This window comes from Plasmodium malariae (assembly GCF_900090045.1).
Source record: "Plasmodium malariae genome assembly, chromosome: 12".
Taxonomy (NCBI): domain Eukaryota; phylum Apicomplexa; class Aconoidasida; order Haemosporida; family Plasmodiidae; genus Plasmodium; species Plasmodium malariae.
In genome coordinates this window covers 1,189,022-1,206,466 of record NC_041786.1, presented here as the reverse complement: position 1 = coordinate 1,206,466, position 17,445 = coordinate 1,189,022, and the positions used below count along the sequence as shown (strand labels likewise).

Genomic DNA, 17,445 nt, shown 5'->3' with positions numbered 1-17,445 from the left:
TTGTATTGTGCGTATGTGTGTGTGCATTTAATAATTTGAAATTATGACATGTTCAGAATTTTTTTGTATATACTTATAATATGTTTCCACCTACCATTCTACATATATTATTAACAGATCATGCACATACAACAATAAAAAAAAAAAAAAAAAAAAAAAAAAAAAACAATTGTCCCTATCAAATGGAGCTAAGAAGAAAGCATAATTTTCAGCAACCTACATTTTTAATATAGCTTTTTTTTTTTCTTTTTTCTACAGTTTTCAAGTAATATGTTTCAACATTAACGTACATAAAAATAAGAAAAAATTATAGTGTTCACGTTTTGTTTGTGTGTCCATTTGTGATTTGCTTTTCTTTGCTCTAGTTTATTTATACTATCTTCAAGTGAAATACCGCACTCATATATTAATGCATGCTAACCGCTTTAAAATACTGTAAGTTGAAAAACGTGCCCCCCCGCGTAATTAAGTTCTCCACTTTACTACGCTGTATACAATATGCATATATGTATGTATATACGTACATATGTGTTCTTATATCTGCTTGTTCGTGCTTATATCTACTTGTTCGTGCTTATATCTGCTTGTTCGTGCTTATATCTACTTGTTCGTGCTTATATCTACTTGTTCGCGCTTATATCTACTTGTTCGTGTTTATATCTACTTGTGCATGTTTATATATTTTTTTTTTTTTGTTAAATGAATTATATTATTATTCATAAAGTACTGTTGAAACATGCAAATAGCTACAACAGTAAGTATTGTGCAACGTGCAATATTTCATTTTGTTTAATACTTTATTTTTATGTGAAAAACATTATATTTTATAATAACAAAAAATAAATTATTAAATATGTTTCTTTTAATATATTTAATAAAATAAAAGGAGAAAAAAAAAAAGGAAAAATAAAGAGGTAAAAAAAAAAAAAAAAAAAGATATAAATTAACTTTTTATGAATATTCTTATTCAATATAGGTTTTTTCGTAAAAATGTGGAAAAAAAGGTACACATAAATAAGAAAAAAAAAAAGAAAAAAAAAAACATTTGTAACATTTATACTAATTTAAAACATTTTCTGTAATATCAATAAATGTTCGAATAGAAGTATCTGTATCAAAAGGTTATAAAAACTAATACAAAATGTATGCATGAATAATTGCCTGCACTGTTCATAAAAGTAGTCTTACACCCTCGGTTGAATGGGTAAAAATAAATAAATATATATATATATATATGTATGTATATATATATATATATGTATGTATATATATATATATATGTATGTATATTTATGTATGTATATATATGTATGTATATATATGTATGTATATATATGTATGTATATATATGTATGTATATATATGTATGTATATATATGTATGAATATGTATGTGCATGGATGTATGTATAAGTATATATGTACATATAGTAACTTCTGTACATATAGTAACTTCTTCCTGGGGGTAACATTGGTAAATATTAATAAGTTAAAAAGATAAAAAAAATAAAAAAGTATGGAAAAACAAAAGTAACATAAAAAGACTAGTTAATGTTAATGTTAATGGTACAATGTCCACAACATCATTATGTAATGCTTTCAAAAGTGTAAGTGAAAAATAAATAAGAACACATATTTTATTTGAGTTTTTTTTTTCTTTTTTTCACATAAACATATATATATATATATATATATATATATATATATATATATATATCATTTATTAAATTAAAAATAATTTCACACAGAAAAATATTTTATTAAAAATGTATTTTGCAAAAATTTAATTATTTCATAATATATTATTCCTCGTACGACATATGTATATATGTATATAAATGTATGTGTGTGTGTAAATGAGTATGTACATTCGGGTATTTGTGTGTCTTTGTATATTTCGCAAACTTTTTGTTCTATCTGTGCATTTTATTATTTAAATGTAAACATACACGTATATGTGCATTCACAAAATGTGTGAATTTTAAAGGAACAATATATAGCGTTTAAAAAACGTTGAAAAGAACAACTAAATATTAAATCAGAATTTCAAATACTTAACAAATGAAAATGCACAATAAAAAACAATGATGGGGGGGGGAATTTTGAAGGATTCAATAGGTGTGCATATTGATTATATACACATACGTGTACAATATTAGTATAAAACATGCGTACATATATATATATATATATATATATATATATATATATATATATATATATTTATATATGTACATATACTCATAAATACATTCGTGCACGTAATTGTACATACGCAGTTTTGCACATGTGTATAACTATAAAGAAATGTATCTAAAATGAACAGAGTCAATTTTCATCCATATCTGAGAGTTCAATATCACTACAGATGTCTATATCATTACTTTGATTTTTATGTTTTCTTATTTGCCAATTCCATAACTCAATTCCTTCTCCTGCTCTTTTGTTTTTTAAACAAATAAAATCCTTATCATCATGTAATTTTGCTAATTCACTGTAAGTGAAGGACATGTCTTCATATTCTTCAACGGTCATTTTGTTCGTTACAAGTACAACATTTTCTTTTTCTAATAAATCTTTTTCTCTCTTCATTGCTATAATTTCAAATATTATATGTAAAATAAATGATGATATAAAGTACATTAAAATTATAAAAAGAATTAAAAAAAAATATTCCGTTATGATTCCTTTTATTGCCTCTATATATGGTTTCATCAAATTACTTTTAACCATTAAATCATCTAAAAACAAGTGAGTTACTATGATCTGAAAAGGTGCACGGCGGAGGGAAAAGAAAACAAAAAAAAAAAAATAATAAAACAAATAGATAAATAAATAGATGAATGAATAAATAGATGAATGAATAAATAGATGAATGAATAAATAGATGAATAAATAAATAGATGAATGAATAGAATGAAATAGATGAATGAATAAATAGATGAATAAATAAATAGATGAATGAATAAATAGATGAATGAATAAATAGATGAATAAATAAATAGATGAATAAATAAACAAAGATACATTCGTGTGGACACACGAACAAATTGAAATATAAATATAGGGTGCATGCAGTGAGGTAGAGCAGGTCAAAAATGCTTAGCAGTAAATGGTGGAAACCGTTATAAAAAAATGATTATCTGCACATTAGGAGTTGATGTTTACACGTATAAGGAAGTATATAAAAATAAATAAATATACATAAATGTATATATACACAAGTGCACATATGTGTATATATATATGTATGTACGAAGCGGCTCTTTTCAGCCCTTACTGATGAGGTGATTTTGTTCATAAGGTTTTTAGTAATCGGTAGGGTTTTTAACAAATCAAGAAGTTTAAGTTTTACTATGTTGATGATTTTTATTATTATATGATCTTTGCTTAAGTACGACTGTAGTATTATAACTGATATGGTATATAAAAAAAAAAAAAAAAAAAAAAAAAAAATATGTACAAGTGTATATATATATGTTCGTGTAAAGGTGTATTTTTTCTTTGTTAAATGGTCTAATACATTAATATGCCTTAAAATATACATTGTAACGTGCACACATACATACAAACACACATCCATGCATGTACATGTATTTGTGCCTATGCGTGGATAAAGACATGTATGCGTACATATCTGGGTAGCCACTCTTATGCAAATTTTTCGATTCGCCTACCTAGTGTTATAATTATGTAAAATATAGCCAAGATGTTGGGAATAATGTTAAAGCCAATTTGATATTCATTATTATTGTAGGTTTGTGATTCTTCTATAGGATTTGAGTCATACGTTTCATATATTTGTGGAATGTATGTAGGAGTAATTTCTTCTTTTTTTTTGTCATTTGGTACATTTTTATTTTTATTTTTCAAATTATCTTTCTTTTGTTTTTCATTTCCTTTTACATTCACCCTTTTACTACTTGACGTTTTTGAGCATGCATTACTATCAAATGAATCGTTGTTTGACATTAAAGCATCACTTAAATTTTCAATAGTTTCCATGAATTCAACTTCTTTTGTGTTTCTTTTATTTTTATAATCCTCCTTAAATACGGTTTTATTCAGCTCGTTTACATGCATTTTATTTTTTAACGACATGTTTCATTCATTCATTCATTCAAAAAAAAAAAAAAAAAAAAAAGGGATGTAAAAACAAAAATAAAATAATACAAATATAAAATAATACAAATATAAAATAATACAAATATAAAATAATACAAATATAAAATAATACAAATATAAAATAATACAAATATAAAATAATACAAATATAAATAATACAAATATAAAATAATACAAATATAAAATAATACAAATATAAAATAATACAAATATAAAATAATACAAATAATAAAATAAAACCAAAAAAAAAAAAAAAATAAAATAAAAAAAAAAAAAAAAAAAAAAGTAAAATATTAAGAAAAAATAAAAAAGGGTAATAAGTAAAACAAAACGAAATGAAAAAGGCGAACAAATATATAAATATGTATAATATATATATGTATATAATAATATATATATATATATAATAATATATATATGTAAATTCAAATTGAAAAAAAAAATTTTCCTATTTTATGGAAATGTACTAAAATTAATCGCTAATAATGCTTTTGCGTAGTTTGATAAAATATGTGTAATACTATTTTATGTGTTTGAAAAAAATGCTTTTGCAAATATATACTCACTTTTTGCTTTTTCATTTCATTTTTACTTTTTATTTCTTTTTTATTTCTTTTTCGTTTTATTTTCGCTTTATTTTCATTTTAATTTCACTTTCTTTCGTTTTAATTTCACTTTCTTTCGTTTTAATCTCACTTTCTTTCGTTTTAATTTCACTTTCTTTCGTTTTAATTTCACTTTCTTTCATTTTTCTTTTCTTTTTCTTTCCTTATTCTTTCCTTTTTTTTTTTCGTTTTTTTTTTATCATTTTTTCATAGTAAATACACATTAAAATTATTTATTTTGTTTTAACTATCCGTGAATGGTAAAATAATAAATATTATATATATATATATATATATATATAAAATATTTATACATAACATTAATACATAGCAAATATTACATATTATATATATATATTTATAATTTATACATTTATATACATATATAACGATAAAATATAGTGGTTGCTATATGTCGCTTAAATGCGTGATAGCAAATTTGAAAAAAGAAAAAACAAAATTAGATATTTAGAGAATTTTAAAAACATTTTAGGACAAATTTTTAAACTGTTTAAGCTCATTTGAAGTTTTTCATTTTTTTTTTTTTTTTTTTTTCCCTCTGCTTCTATTAAACTTGCTTAGTAATATTATAGTGTTATTACATAAACCAAAGTAGTACTACTTGTTTCGTTTTGCTTTTATTAGTCCCTTTTCATTAACTTGAAATTACCAAAAAGATAAAAAAAAAAAAAGAAAAACAACAAAAAAAAGAACAGTTAACAGTTAAGTGCAAACGAAACACAAAAACATATTTTCTCGAGTAACACATTTCAAATAAATAATCATAACGGTTAGTTTTCTAGAAAAACGTAATTGCAAACTGGTTTTAGCTTCTTTTCCTATTTTGGCTCTTTTATCGGTTTTGCTTCTTTTTTTTTTTTTTTCTTGTTGTTCTAAATAATAGCTTTTTGTGCGCGAGTAACCATTCGCTACTCTGTTCCTATGCTCGTTTAATCAAAAGTAGAAATTAGCAATTTTTTTTTTTTTTTTTTAATTTAAAATGTTACATAGGTCTAATTAATCTTGTGAAATAACATTTTTTATGTACCGTACAGAAAAAAAAAAAAAAAAAAAATGCACAAACAAAACCGAAAGCAAAAATAGTAAATTTAATCCTCCATTCACGTAAACAAATATATAGTTTACATTCAAAAATAAGGAAGTATAAAATTAAGAGTTGAAAAACTGCAGAATTGCTAAGAGGGTAACACAAAGGAGGAAATTCATTTTTTTTGAAATGTAGTTAAGAGTAAATGTGTGCAATGATAGAAAGTGGGTCTCAGCGAATAAGCCAGTTATGCATATGTATTATATATATATATATATATATATATATATATATATATGTATACATACATATGTGCGAATGGGCATATATTTAACAAATATATACCTGCGTGAATAGTAGCTCTCGTAAGATTAACACATACTAAGAGAAAATAAAATAACGAAAAAAACAAAAAAAAGGGAATATTAAAAATATGGAGTAAAGCCTTATAAGAACGTACTTCGAACAAATAAATGCACAACAATGATTTTTATATACGCCCCCAGTGCACACATTGTATCCGTTAAAGTTTTTATAAGTCTTTTAAATAAAAACTTGATAAAGCATATGAATTATGTAGTTTGTAAAAAAATATGGTAAAAAATGTAAAATTCACTAGGACATGCACTTATATGTTTGCCTTATCAAAAATGCTAAATGGGAGATGGATATATATAAAATCTATTTCATTTGTTGATAAATACTTTTTTCCTTCCGCCATTTCGTTTCCTTGTTGCTTCATCATTTTGTTATATTCTTTGCCGCTTTGTTACATGGAGAATGTATTTGGGTTTATCATAAATTACGTTGTCCTGGTCATGTAAAATTGTACACTGGTGGAATGCTAAAAATGGTTAATACCATAAGTGCAATAAAAATTGTCATTATTGCAAAAATTGCTAATACTGCTAATATTGTGAATATTCTTTTTTAATTTTTTTTTTCTGCCGACCATCACATGTGTGCAAATTGAGAACCGTTTTACGTGTTTTATAGCATCCCGAAAGGAAAAAAAGTATTATGAACATGTACATATTTACCTGCATACATTTATATGTACAAGTAAGGTACACATAATTCAAGTTATTAATATAACGAAAATGAAATTTTCCATTTTTTTTTTTTTTTTGTAAAATAATGTAATACACAAAGAGTGTATAATACATTTTGCGCACACATGTGGGACAGTTACAAGTAGGCTATTAAAATTTAATTGAGAGTTATGCGTGCTTTTTACACAAAGGGGAATATAAAGGTATACGTTCTGAAAAAGTGGAAAACGTAAAAAAATGTAAAAGATGTAAAAGAATGTAAAAAACGTAAAATAACGTGCAGGAATCTTTAAAAATTATTTCTGCTCTTATTTTATATTGCGACTCGACAATTTTGCCTTTTAATGAATATTCTTTTATGCAAGGATGTTTCCAAAAGATGTATGCTATCCAGTTACGATCCATTTTACGAGAAGTTTTCTCTTTGTTGGAGAATTTTACCACTACTATTTTGAAACGTCTTTAATGGTTCAATCACATATAAAAGCATACATATGTCTGTATATGCTACTTTGAACTTTTTAAAATTATAACTCCCCATGTGTTTTTAGTTTTATATCAAAAAGAAGGGAAAAGATGGGGAAAAAAAAATAAAAAAATAATTAAAAAAACAAAAAGTATAAAGCATAAAAAAAAAAAAGCTAAAAACAAAACAAACTTCCATAACATAGCACATTTTTACGAATAAATATACCCTTTCAAAAGAGTAACTATATCAACAAAATGAAATTTTTTTTTTTTTTTTTTAAAAAAGAAGGGTTAGCACATCATACAGTGCTGCACTAGTTATATCACGGGGATCAGGCAAACGATCCTGCTGTGTATATATATGTATGCTATGGGTCGACAACAATTAGGCTTTCATTTTGTCTTTTTTTCTCTTCAACGTGCATTACCTCTACAATGTGCAATACGATTACCCACTTTTTAGTACTCCCAATCACCACGACCAATACTACCAATAACACCAATACTGCCAATAAAGCCAATACTGCCAATAAAGCCAATATTGCCAATTACACCAATACTGCCAATAATGCCAACACTACCAATAACGACAACACTACCAATAACGTCAACACTACCAATAACGTCAACACTACCAATAATACCAATAATACCAATACTACCAATATGTCGTTAAAAGTACGGTTTAAAAATAGCGCAATGAAGGAATAGAAAGTAAGGGTACCCTGTTTACAATTAAAGAGACTTGAGTCTACCCCTCTTTTTTAGCTTAATAACTTTTGCAATATATGGTGTTATAAGAATAGTAATAACTATTCTAAGGGGCTCTGCAATTTTTGAAGCGATATAAGCAAACAGAATTTCACCCCAAACAGAATCAATTTTTTTATGTAAGTCATCATCTATATATTTATTTAAATGCATTTTTTCTGATATATATTTTAAATCAGATAAAGATATATATTTAAAATGCACAAAAAAATAAGAACTACAAAAAGTCATTAAGAAGACAATAAAATACGTTCCTAATCCTACGTATCCATATTTTTTAAAAAATTTTTTAACACTTGACTGTGCAATTTTTGAATTTTTAATAATTTTCTCTTGTAATTCATATAATTTTTGTTTTCTTACTTTATATTTTGTTTTTTCTTCATAATATATATCTATAAGGGATTTATTATTGTATCTTTTTAAAAAAGTAAAAATTTTAGTTTTTGTATTAATTACAGCTTTTCTATAAATATGTTCATTCAAATTATATTTAACATTTCCTGTACTAATAATATGATATTTTGTCAATATATAATTAATTTTTTTTTTTTCAATTTTTATTCTTTTCATAATTATTTTATATCCATGTCTACTTTTTAAGTTTGTTAACGTCTCTTTAATTTTTTTGGACAATAATAACGAATGTACATTTTTAAAGTACGTTCCTTTAAAAAGAATAATTTTTTTTTTTTTCCCCTTTTCATTATCGTTAGTATCCCCTGCTATGTTTTGAAGCTGCCCATTAACGTTTTCCCCTCGTTCTCCCCTTTCATCCACTATGTTTCGGCTAGTGTGCAGGACGTTATTGCTGGCATGGTTCCCTTCATTACTTACTTTACTTTTGCAATCACTTCTTCCTTTTCTTTTGCTCTCGTTACTGTCAGCGGTTGTTCCTTCATATTTGTCATTATCTCTTCTATTTTCCCGAATGTTCCCTTCACTTTTGACGCCATTGACCTTTCCATACCTTCGTTTTTCCCTGCTGCAATATTTATGCTCATCGACCTGACCATATTCAAAAATATTTTTTTCTCCTCCCGCCAAATTTTCACTTAACCCGGATATAGTGTTATTCGAACACATATTTTTATTTTTGTCAAATTCTTTCTTTTTCCCAAAAAAATTAATATTAACATAAGACTTAAACCATTTACTTTTATTAAACATAAAGGTACATTTTATATTATCATATGGAACTGCATTCTTGGTGCCTACACTTTTATTGTCATTTTCATTTTGCTTACTAAAGAAGAATCTATTCGATCCTACATAAACTGGTTTCTTAGGAAAAAAAATATACTTAAAAGGATTTTCATTTACTCTCAAAAGAGCAGTAAAACGTTTCAAGTTGTCCTTCAACACTTTTATTTTATTGCTCCCTTTAAGTTTCCCTCCCCATGATATTGTTCGTAGATGGTTCAGCATCCTTTCGTTCTGTTATTCATTCATAGGCATATAAATGCAATGCAAAGGTGTACACATGTGCGTATATAAGCATATGGGCTTATAGGAGCACATAATAATACGTATGAGGCGTAGGCATTAATACCTGCCACTCCTCGCTTTGACAGTGCTTTGTTAATTGAAAAGATAAATAGCTCAACTATAATGCGTCTAGGTATACATACATATATGTATGCATTCATGTGATATTACATAAACGCACGTTTATATATATGCCCTATTAGGGGTGAAAGCTTACCGGGGAAAAATTCAAATGTTCAGCATCTTTTACTCTTCTTCTATTAATTTCATTTCATTTAAATTTTTTTTTTTTGTTTATTAAGAATATTTTCAAATCACGCAGAATGTGAGAAAAAAGGAAAAGGGGGAAAAAAAAAATACATACATATACAAACATATACATATAAAAACATATACATATACAAACATATACATATAAAAACATATACATATACAAACATATACATATACAAACATATACATATACAAACATATACATATATATACATATATATATATATATATGTATATGTATATATATATATATTATATATATGTATATATATACATATATATATATAGATAACCGTAGAACTCCCCTTGGCGTGTTTTCTCTGTTTCGCAGTTGCCAGGAAAAAAAAAATTTATAAAAAATGACTTTGCCGTATTTTATAATCGTTAAGGTTAGTTTGTACTTATATATATGTATATACGCTATTTTTTAAGAAAAAATCTTGAGATATATCTCTTCAACGTCAACTTTATTTTAATATTTTTCATAATTTTTTGCAATTTTTCATTATTTTAATTTTTTTTTTTTTTTTACAATCCATTTTGTTTACAAGTATAGGCTTCACTATAGAGAACGCACGCTCCATTCATACTTTATATATGTTATATTCTTTTTTGCTTATATTTGCTTTATTTTTTACTTATTACACTGAATAAATACAAAAGCAAAATAAAAAGAGAAGGTAACATAGAAGGAAATATAGAAGAAATATAGAAGAGAAAATAAAAAGAAAAATTAAAGGAAAAATTAAAGGAAAAATTAAAGGAAAAACAAAAGGAAAAATTAAAGGAAAAATTAAAGGAAAAATTAAAGGAAAAATTAAAGGAAAAATTAAAGGAAAATTAAAGGAAAAATTAAAGGAAAAATTAAAGGAAAAATTAAAGGAAAAATTAAAGGAAAAATTAAAGGAAAAATTAAAGGAAATATTAAAGGAAAAATTAAAGGAAAAATTAAAGGAAAAAGAGATGGATATGGAAAAGCATAAGAAGAAAAAGAACAAAATAGTAACACTGCAGTGAGTTTAAATAGATACCTACTTTATGTTATGCTTCATATTCGAGTATTTTTTCCTTGTTCATTGGTAATTTAGAAAAAAAAAAAAAAAAAAAAAAAAAAAAGGTAAAAAATAAAAAATGATAAATATATGATAAAAAATAAAAAACAAAATATCATACGGCATAATGTGTAGAATCCTAAAGCCGATATAAAAAATTGGTGTAATAGGGGATGACAAAGAATACAATATCGACTATGCAGGTGGAACCTATCATAAGCAAATCTAAATGTATGTTTATATATATATATATATATGCAGTATGTGTGCATATGTAGGTTTGTATATGTCAGGTTGTATATGTTTTTGCCTGACAAAGGAGGTGAGAAAATCTGTTCATTTCCCTGTACAACAATAAAGATTATTCAAAATTTAGTATTTATAAAAAGTACGCTGCATTATTACAGTACTTTACTACACTGCATTATTACAATATATTATTGTAGTCTATTTTTTAACAGCTCGATTTAAATTTTATAAGACTTGATGAGTCTGCGTGTATGAAGTAGCGCTTTATAATATTTTTAAAAAATTAAAAGAACTCCTTACGGAATGAAGGTCAGTGCACACATACACAATACGTACATGTACAACATAAGAATATATACATATGAATACAAATATATGTATATATATATATATATATATATATATATATATATATATATATGTATGTATTATATACGTATGGTGTGCAAAGCACACATGGAGACATTAAGGGGGTACTACCTTAAAAACGCAAGAATAAATATATTTTTCTTAAAATGGCTAATATATATATGTTAAATTAATGTAATGTATTACGTTGTGTGTAACTAAAACATGCGGCTGGAAAAAAAAAAAAAAAAAAAAATAAAAAATAAACAGATCAACGGATATTTAGTAAACCAAAATATTTTGTACTGAGGTACAGACATGCGGGGGTATATATATATATTATATATCTAATTTTTATCTTTTTATAATTTTTTTAATTTTTGTCGTTGAAATTAAAAAAAAAAAAAAAAAAATAAAAATACACAGGTTAAGGAGAATACATAGATATACGTGTATGGGTAATTTGATATATAAGCAATACATACTGCATACATGTACATATAATACATACATATATATACACATTTGCGGAATACGCGTGAGTACAGGAAGGTACAAAATAAAAGGAAAAACGAAAAAAAATTGAACAAACGAAAAGCTTGAAAATACTTAAAAAGCAAAATAATTTACATGTATCAGGGGTCCATCTCATTTGATAAGTGTATTATGTATTGCGCATCATCATGTATTTTGTTATATTTATTATATTCATTTTGTTATACTCTTTTTATTTTATTTTATACCATTTTACTTCTTTTGCCTGCGCATGTATATAAATAATGCTTCAAGAAATATTAAAGCATAGAATTGTTCTCACAAAAAAAAAAAAAAAAAAAAAAAAAAAAAAACAAGTACAGACTATATTTATTAAAAATAAAAAATTTGAAAAATAAAAATTTAGTAAAATATATATCGTACATACAACAGAAATACACACATATAACAGTATAATATAATACATTTATAAAAAAATATGAGTAGATAAAATGCAAAATTGGTAGACTCGTAATTGCACACAAGAAAAAGGGGCATGCAGGGTTACACACATACACCCCATATACGTACATACATACCGCACTTTACAACAGAGTAGTAAACCTAAGAACGGTTAATAATAAATAGAGGAAGAGGGTAGTGTTAAAAAATCGAATAGGTGAAAATATTAACAGCTGTTTCTTACATGTGCGTGTGTTGTTATTCGTTCCGCTGGTCGTTCTGCTGATCGTTCTGCTGATCGTTCTGCTGGTCGTTCTGCTGGTCGTTCTGTTGGTCGTTCTGTTGGTCGTTCTGTTGGTCGTTCTGTTGGTCGTTCTGCTGGTCGTGCTGCTATCCATGCCACTGATCGACTTTGGGCGCGCAGCTTCACTTTTTGTAAATGTATTTATGGCATGTATCATTGAGCCAATCCACCAAAAGCGAGATTGTTTCTCTTGTGTTTGGTTCCCCTGGTAAGGTATGACAACCATATCTTAAAATATAAACACTTAGATTTTTAAATTCCTCATCACTAGATAAAGAATGATTTTTATTTTTTATATTTTTTTTTAATTTAAAAGATTTATAATAACCATAATCAAATGTATTCCATATAATTCTCTCACTCTTTATGTCGTTTTCGGTATTTGAAATGGGGAAAATTTCATCATTTTTATTTATTCGGTTAAATGATTCGTGGGAATATACTAAACTTGACAGAATATTCTTCTTCTCGTATAAGTGAGCAAAACTACCTATATGCGATTTCCGTTCCCCTTTTCCTATTTCTGTATTCACACTAGCCCTCTTGCTACTGCATGTATTGTTATCACTAGAACGACATACACTAACAAGATTGATGCCATCATTACTGTTACCCTTACCTGGGCTTCCTATATACCCTTCTACACTGTTCTTCATGTCTTTCTGTCTTTCATTGGAGGGTGTTGTATCTACATTCTCTTTGCAACACATGATATCATCATTTGCTTCCTTACCTTCATGTAGTGTACCCTCAGCGTCTCTTTTCATACTGCTAATTTGGTTTAAGAACATGAGACGGTTCTTACTAACGCTACAATTAACGCCGTCATTAACACCTCCATTAATACTGGTGCTTACTCTACTATTAACGCCTCGCTTCATTCTATCCCAATCAGCATTTTTTTTTTTCCTTTTTTTGCCCTTTTTCTTGTCATATATACGGAGCAGTCTCCTCATCATATGGATAGCACCACTGGGATCAACAATGCAGTCATGTTTGGACTGAATCACTATAATATCAACATCTCCATCCTCTATATATTTTAAATTTTTATACGTCAAGCAACTGTCAGCTGCACCGACACATTCTGCTGCTATTCGTACTCTTAAGGGCCCACAATATTGATATGGATCAATTTCCGAATCATGTTTAATCCATGGATACATGGGATTACTTTCTTTTACATTAACTGGAAGTAGTGGGAAGAAGTATTTAAGAAATTTCGTTGCTGATATTAGAAGTCTATTACTAATTTTGTTTTTTTGTTTACCTAAACTAATCATAGGTGATACTAATACTAAAGATTTTATATATGATTTCCATTCTTTATTAGATCTATATATATATTCTAACGATTTTAAGGCTATACAACCACCCATAGATAAACCCATAATAATTATTGGCTTTAACTCATTTCTTTCTTTCCATTCATTAACAAATATTTCTAAAGCTTGAACAGCGTCCAGGATGAAATTATCGAAATCTTCAATATAACAACGATAGTTTTTAAATCCTTCTGATAATCCATGTGACTGATTATCAATACCAACAAACGAAAAATCATTTTCATTTAGCATTTCTATCCAACTATTTTTATATGATAATGTTCTTACACCACAATTACAGTATTCACATATGCCACACATAGAGCAGTAATATACACTTGAGTCATAATGCTTTGTTACATCCGCCTTATTAGGTAACAATACATTTTCGTCGTCTATAGCGTTATCACTACACTCATCATCATCGTTATAGTTATATTTATAATAATAATTAGTATTAGTATTAGTATTAGTATCAGTATTATTATTATTATTATTATTATTATTATTATTATTATTATTGAAGCTATTTGTATTATTAAAACTATTGCTGTTAATGTTACTGTTGCTATAGTTACAGTTATAGTCATTACTGTTACCACTATTTAAAGCACCCTCACTGAATTTGCTGTTCACATGATTCATCGTTTCATTTAAATTTGAAATACAAGATGAGCAGGACAAAAACATTGTTAACTTCTTTTCTAAGTTTCTCTTATCCCCTAGTTCGGATGAACTGCATGATAAAGACGAAGAGTCATTATCATCATCATCATCATCATCGTACTCCTCCTCTTCTTCATCCGAAGAATTTGTATTACTCTGGCTCCTCATTTCTCGATCGTACGATCTTTGTCTTACTTTACCCGAGGAGAAGCTCAACGCCCTTATATTAGCGCTACCGGGAGCATTGACTCGCGCACTACCACCTATGTTACCATTATTATTATTACTGGTGCTGTTATTATAATTTCCATTGCTGATGCCATTAATGCAGTCGTTGCAGTCGTTGCGGTCGTTGCGGTCGTTGCGGTCGTTGCGGTCGTTGCGGTCGTTGCGGTCGTTGCGGTCGTTGCAGTCGTTGCAGTCGTTGCCATTAGGAATCACATACTTCTCGTGCTCCTTTACAGACCCGCTTTTACTAAGGTAGTTGCCCCCTATTTTAATGAACCCTCTTCTTAATGATCCCTCCTTTTCATTATTTCCTTTTTCACGGTGTTCATCCTTTCTTTGATCAACCCATGCAGGTCTACCCATATAATTTAAATATTCGTTTCTCAGATGTGATGTAATTCCATGTAAAGCAAATACATACGCTTTAGGGTTTTCTGCCTTCCATGCATATCTAGCTATTTTTAAATTATCTTTATTAATAAAAAAATTTATTTCTGGATTACCATCATCATATTGCATGTAATTCTTTTTTGTTTCTTTCTCTTCATTTAAACCGCTCTCTAACTTTTTCGTCGATGCAGTATCTTTGCCGTTGGGGTTTCCCTCCTTGAAACTACTTACGCGTCTCTCCCCCCCACCGTTGCTGTTACTGTTTCTACTTCCTATGTTGTTACCACTAGTACTGCCTACATTATTACCGCTAGTACTGCCTACATTATTACCACTAGTACTGCCTACATTATTACCGCTAGTACTGCCTACATTATTACCACTAGTACTGCCTACATTATTACCGCTAGTACTGCCTACATTATTACCGCTAGTACTGCCTACATTATTACCGCTAGTACTGCCTACATTATTACCGCTAGTACTGCCTACATTATTACCGCTAGTACTGCCTACATTATTACCGCTAGTACTTCCAGTATTGCTTCTGTTGTTATTACTGCTACTCATACTGCTGCCATAATTTTCGTAACTGTTACTGAAACCTTTGCTCTCATTAGCTCTTTGGTCAGTCGGTATATTCACTCCTTCATTAATCGAATTATCTTTTTCACTACTTACTTTCTCAATTAAATTTCGTTTAGATTTCTCATTATTAGTTTCATTCATTGAGGAGTTTGATTTGTTGGTCGTTAATATTTTTACACTCTTTATTTCACTTATACCCTCTTCGCACTATTTTTACTTTAATGTACATTATAATACATATGGTATTTAAGCACAGAACACTACATATGGGCTTGTACATATATATATTACATACATGAATGCATACATACATACATACACACGCGTAATGTTTAACCTTAAATGCGCAGTACAACAAAAAAAAAAAAAAAAAAAAAAAAAAATGAAATATGTGCGTGGTAAAATGATAAGCAAGATGGGTAGAGAAAAAGGAGGGGGGGAAATAAAAGGAACATGTATTATATGTACATATTGTATGCATATATATATATATATATATATATATATATACGATTGTAATCATACTACTGTTATCAAAAGATTGTAATAATATGTATATAAAACTGTACATTCGTTTTTGTACATATAAACGGTCGGATTCCCTTTTCATCAAATGTGAAGAACGCGGCCCACCTGCTGTCACTTAATAAGTCAATATGAGCTTAAGTACTCACATTATATATATATATATATATATATATATATATATATATATATATATATATGTACATAATTATATGGGTTGGTACGTACGTATGTGTATATATGTATGTATGCATCTGTACGTATGTACCTGTCGCATATACGTGTATGGACATATATTTTCACATATATAATCCTACGCACTTTTGCAAAATTATGACTGGCAAGGCAAAATTGCGCCGTTCAGAATAAAAACATATAAATGGGAAAGGTAAATAAAACGGTCTACTAAAAAAAAAAAGGTTGAAATATTATATTCAACTTGATTTGGTATGTTACAATATTTTATTAGCATATAATTTTACTCTAAACAGTGTACATATACATATATATACATATATATGCGTATATTATATGTATACGCGTATAGTACATAATAATACGAAACATGAATGAAAAATATGCTTAAGTATTAGCCATATATTCTCCTAACAACACACCTTTTAAATATTAAAAAAATGTAAAGGACGGAAAAAAAAATGTTTATAAAAAAAAAAAATTAAAAAAATTATACTCACAATTATCTTGTAAAATAGAAGCTTAAAAATATATTCAAAAATGGAAAAAAAGGAAAAACAAGAAAAGCGAAGAAAAGAGAAGCAAAAAGAAAAAAAAGGATGAAAAACAAGTAAAAATGAAAAAAGAAGAAAAAAGAAGAAAAAAGAAGAAAAGAGAAGCAAAAAGAAAAAAAAAGATGAAAAAAGAAGAAAATTCTTAATTATACTTTTTAAAATTAAAATGTTTTAATTTTTACCAAAAAAGCTCAGAAAAATAATAGAAATAAAAATAAAAAATACCTTTTACTGCAGTAAAATTAAGAATTCTTTT

General features: G+C 27.0%; 3 protein-coding genes across 3 annotated transcripts; all 3 read right to left on the bottom strand.

The window, feature by feature from the left end:
• Window positions 1-2,327: 2,327 nt before the first annotated feature.
• On the bottom strand, window positions 2,328-4,082 carry PmUG01_12036200 (conserved Plasmodium protein, unknown function; the record flags this gene model as incomplete). The annotated part of the gene is made up of 3 exons (XM_029006567.1): window positions 2,328-2,765; window positions 3,280-3,413; window positions 3,677-4,082. The coding sequence occupies 3 exons, from the start codon at window positions 4,080-4,082 to the stop codon at window positions 2,328-2,330; spliced, it is 978 nt and encodes a 325-aa protein (XP_028863043.1).
• A 3,950-nt stretch (window positions 4,083-8,032) lies between these two features.
• On the bottom strand, window positions 8,033-9,496 carry PmUG01_12036100 (conserved Plasmodium protein, unknown function; the record flags this gene model as incomplete). The annotated part of the gene is made up of 1 exon (XM_029006565.1): window positions 8,033-9,496. The coding sequence occupies one exon, from the start codon at window positions 9,494-9,496 to the stop codon at window positions 8,033-8,035; it is 1,464 nt and encodes a 487-aa protein (XP_028863042.1).
• A 3,344-nt stretch (window positions 9,497-12,840) lies between these two features.
• PmUG01_12036000 (alpha/beta-hydrolase, putative) lies at window positions 12,841-16,056 on the bottom strand (the record flags this gene model as incomplete). The annotated part of the gene is made up of 1 exon (XM_029006564.1): window positions 12,841-16,056. One exon carries the CDS (start codon window positions 16,054-16,056, stop codon window positions 12,841-12,843), a length of 3,216 nt encoding a protein of 1,071 aa, XP_028863041.1.
• Window positions 16,057-17,445: the final 1,389 nt, after the last annotated feature.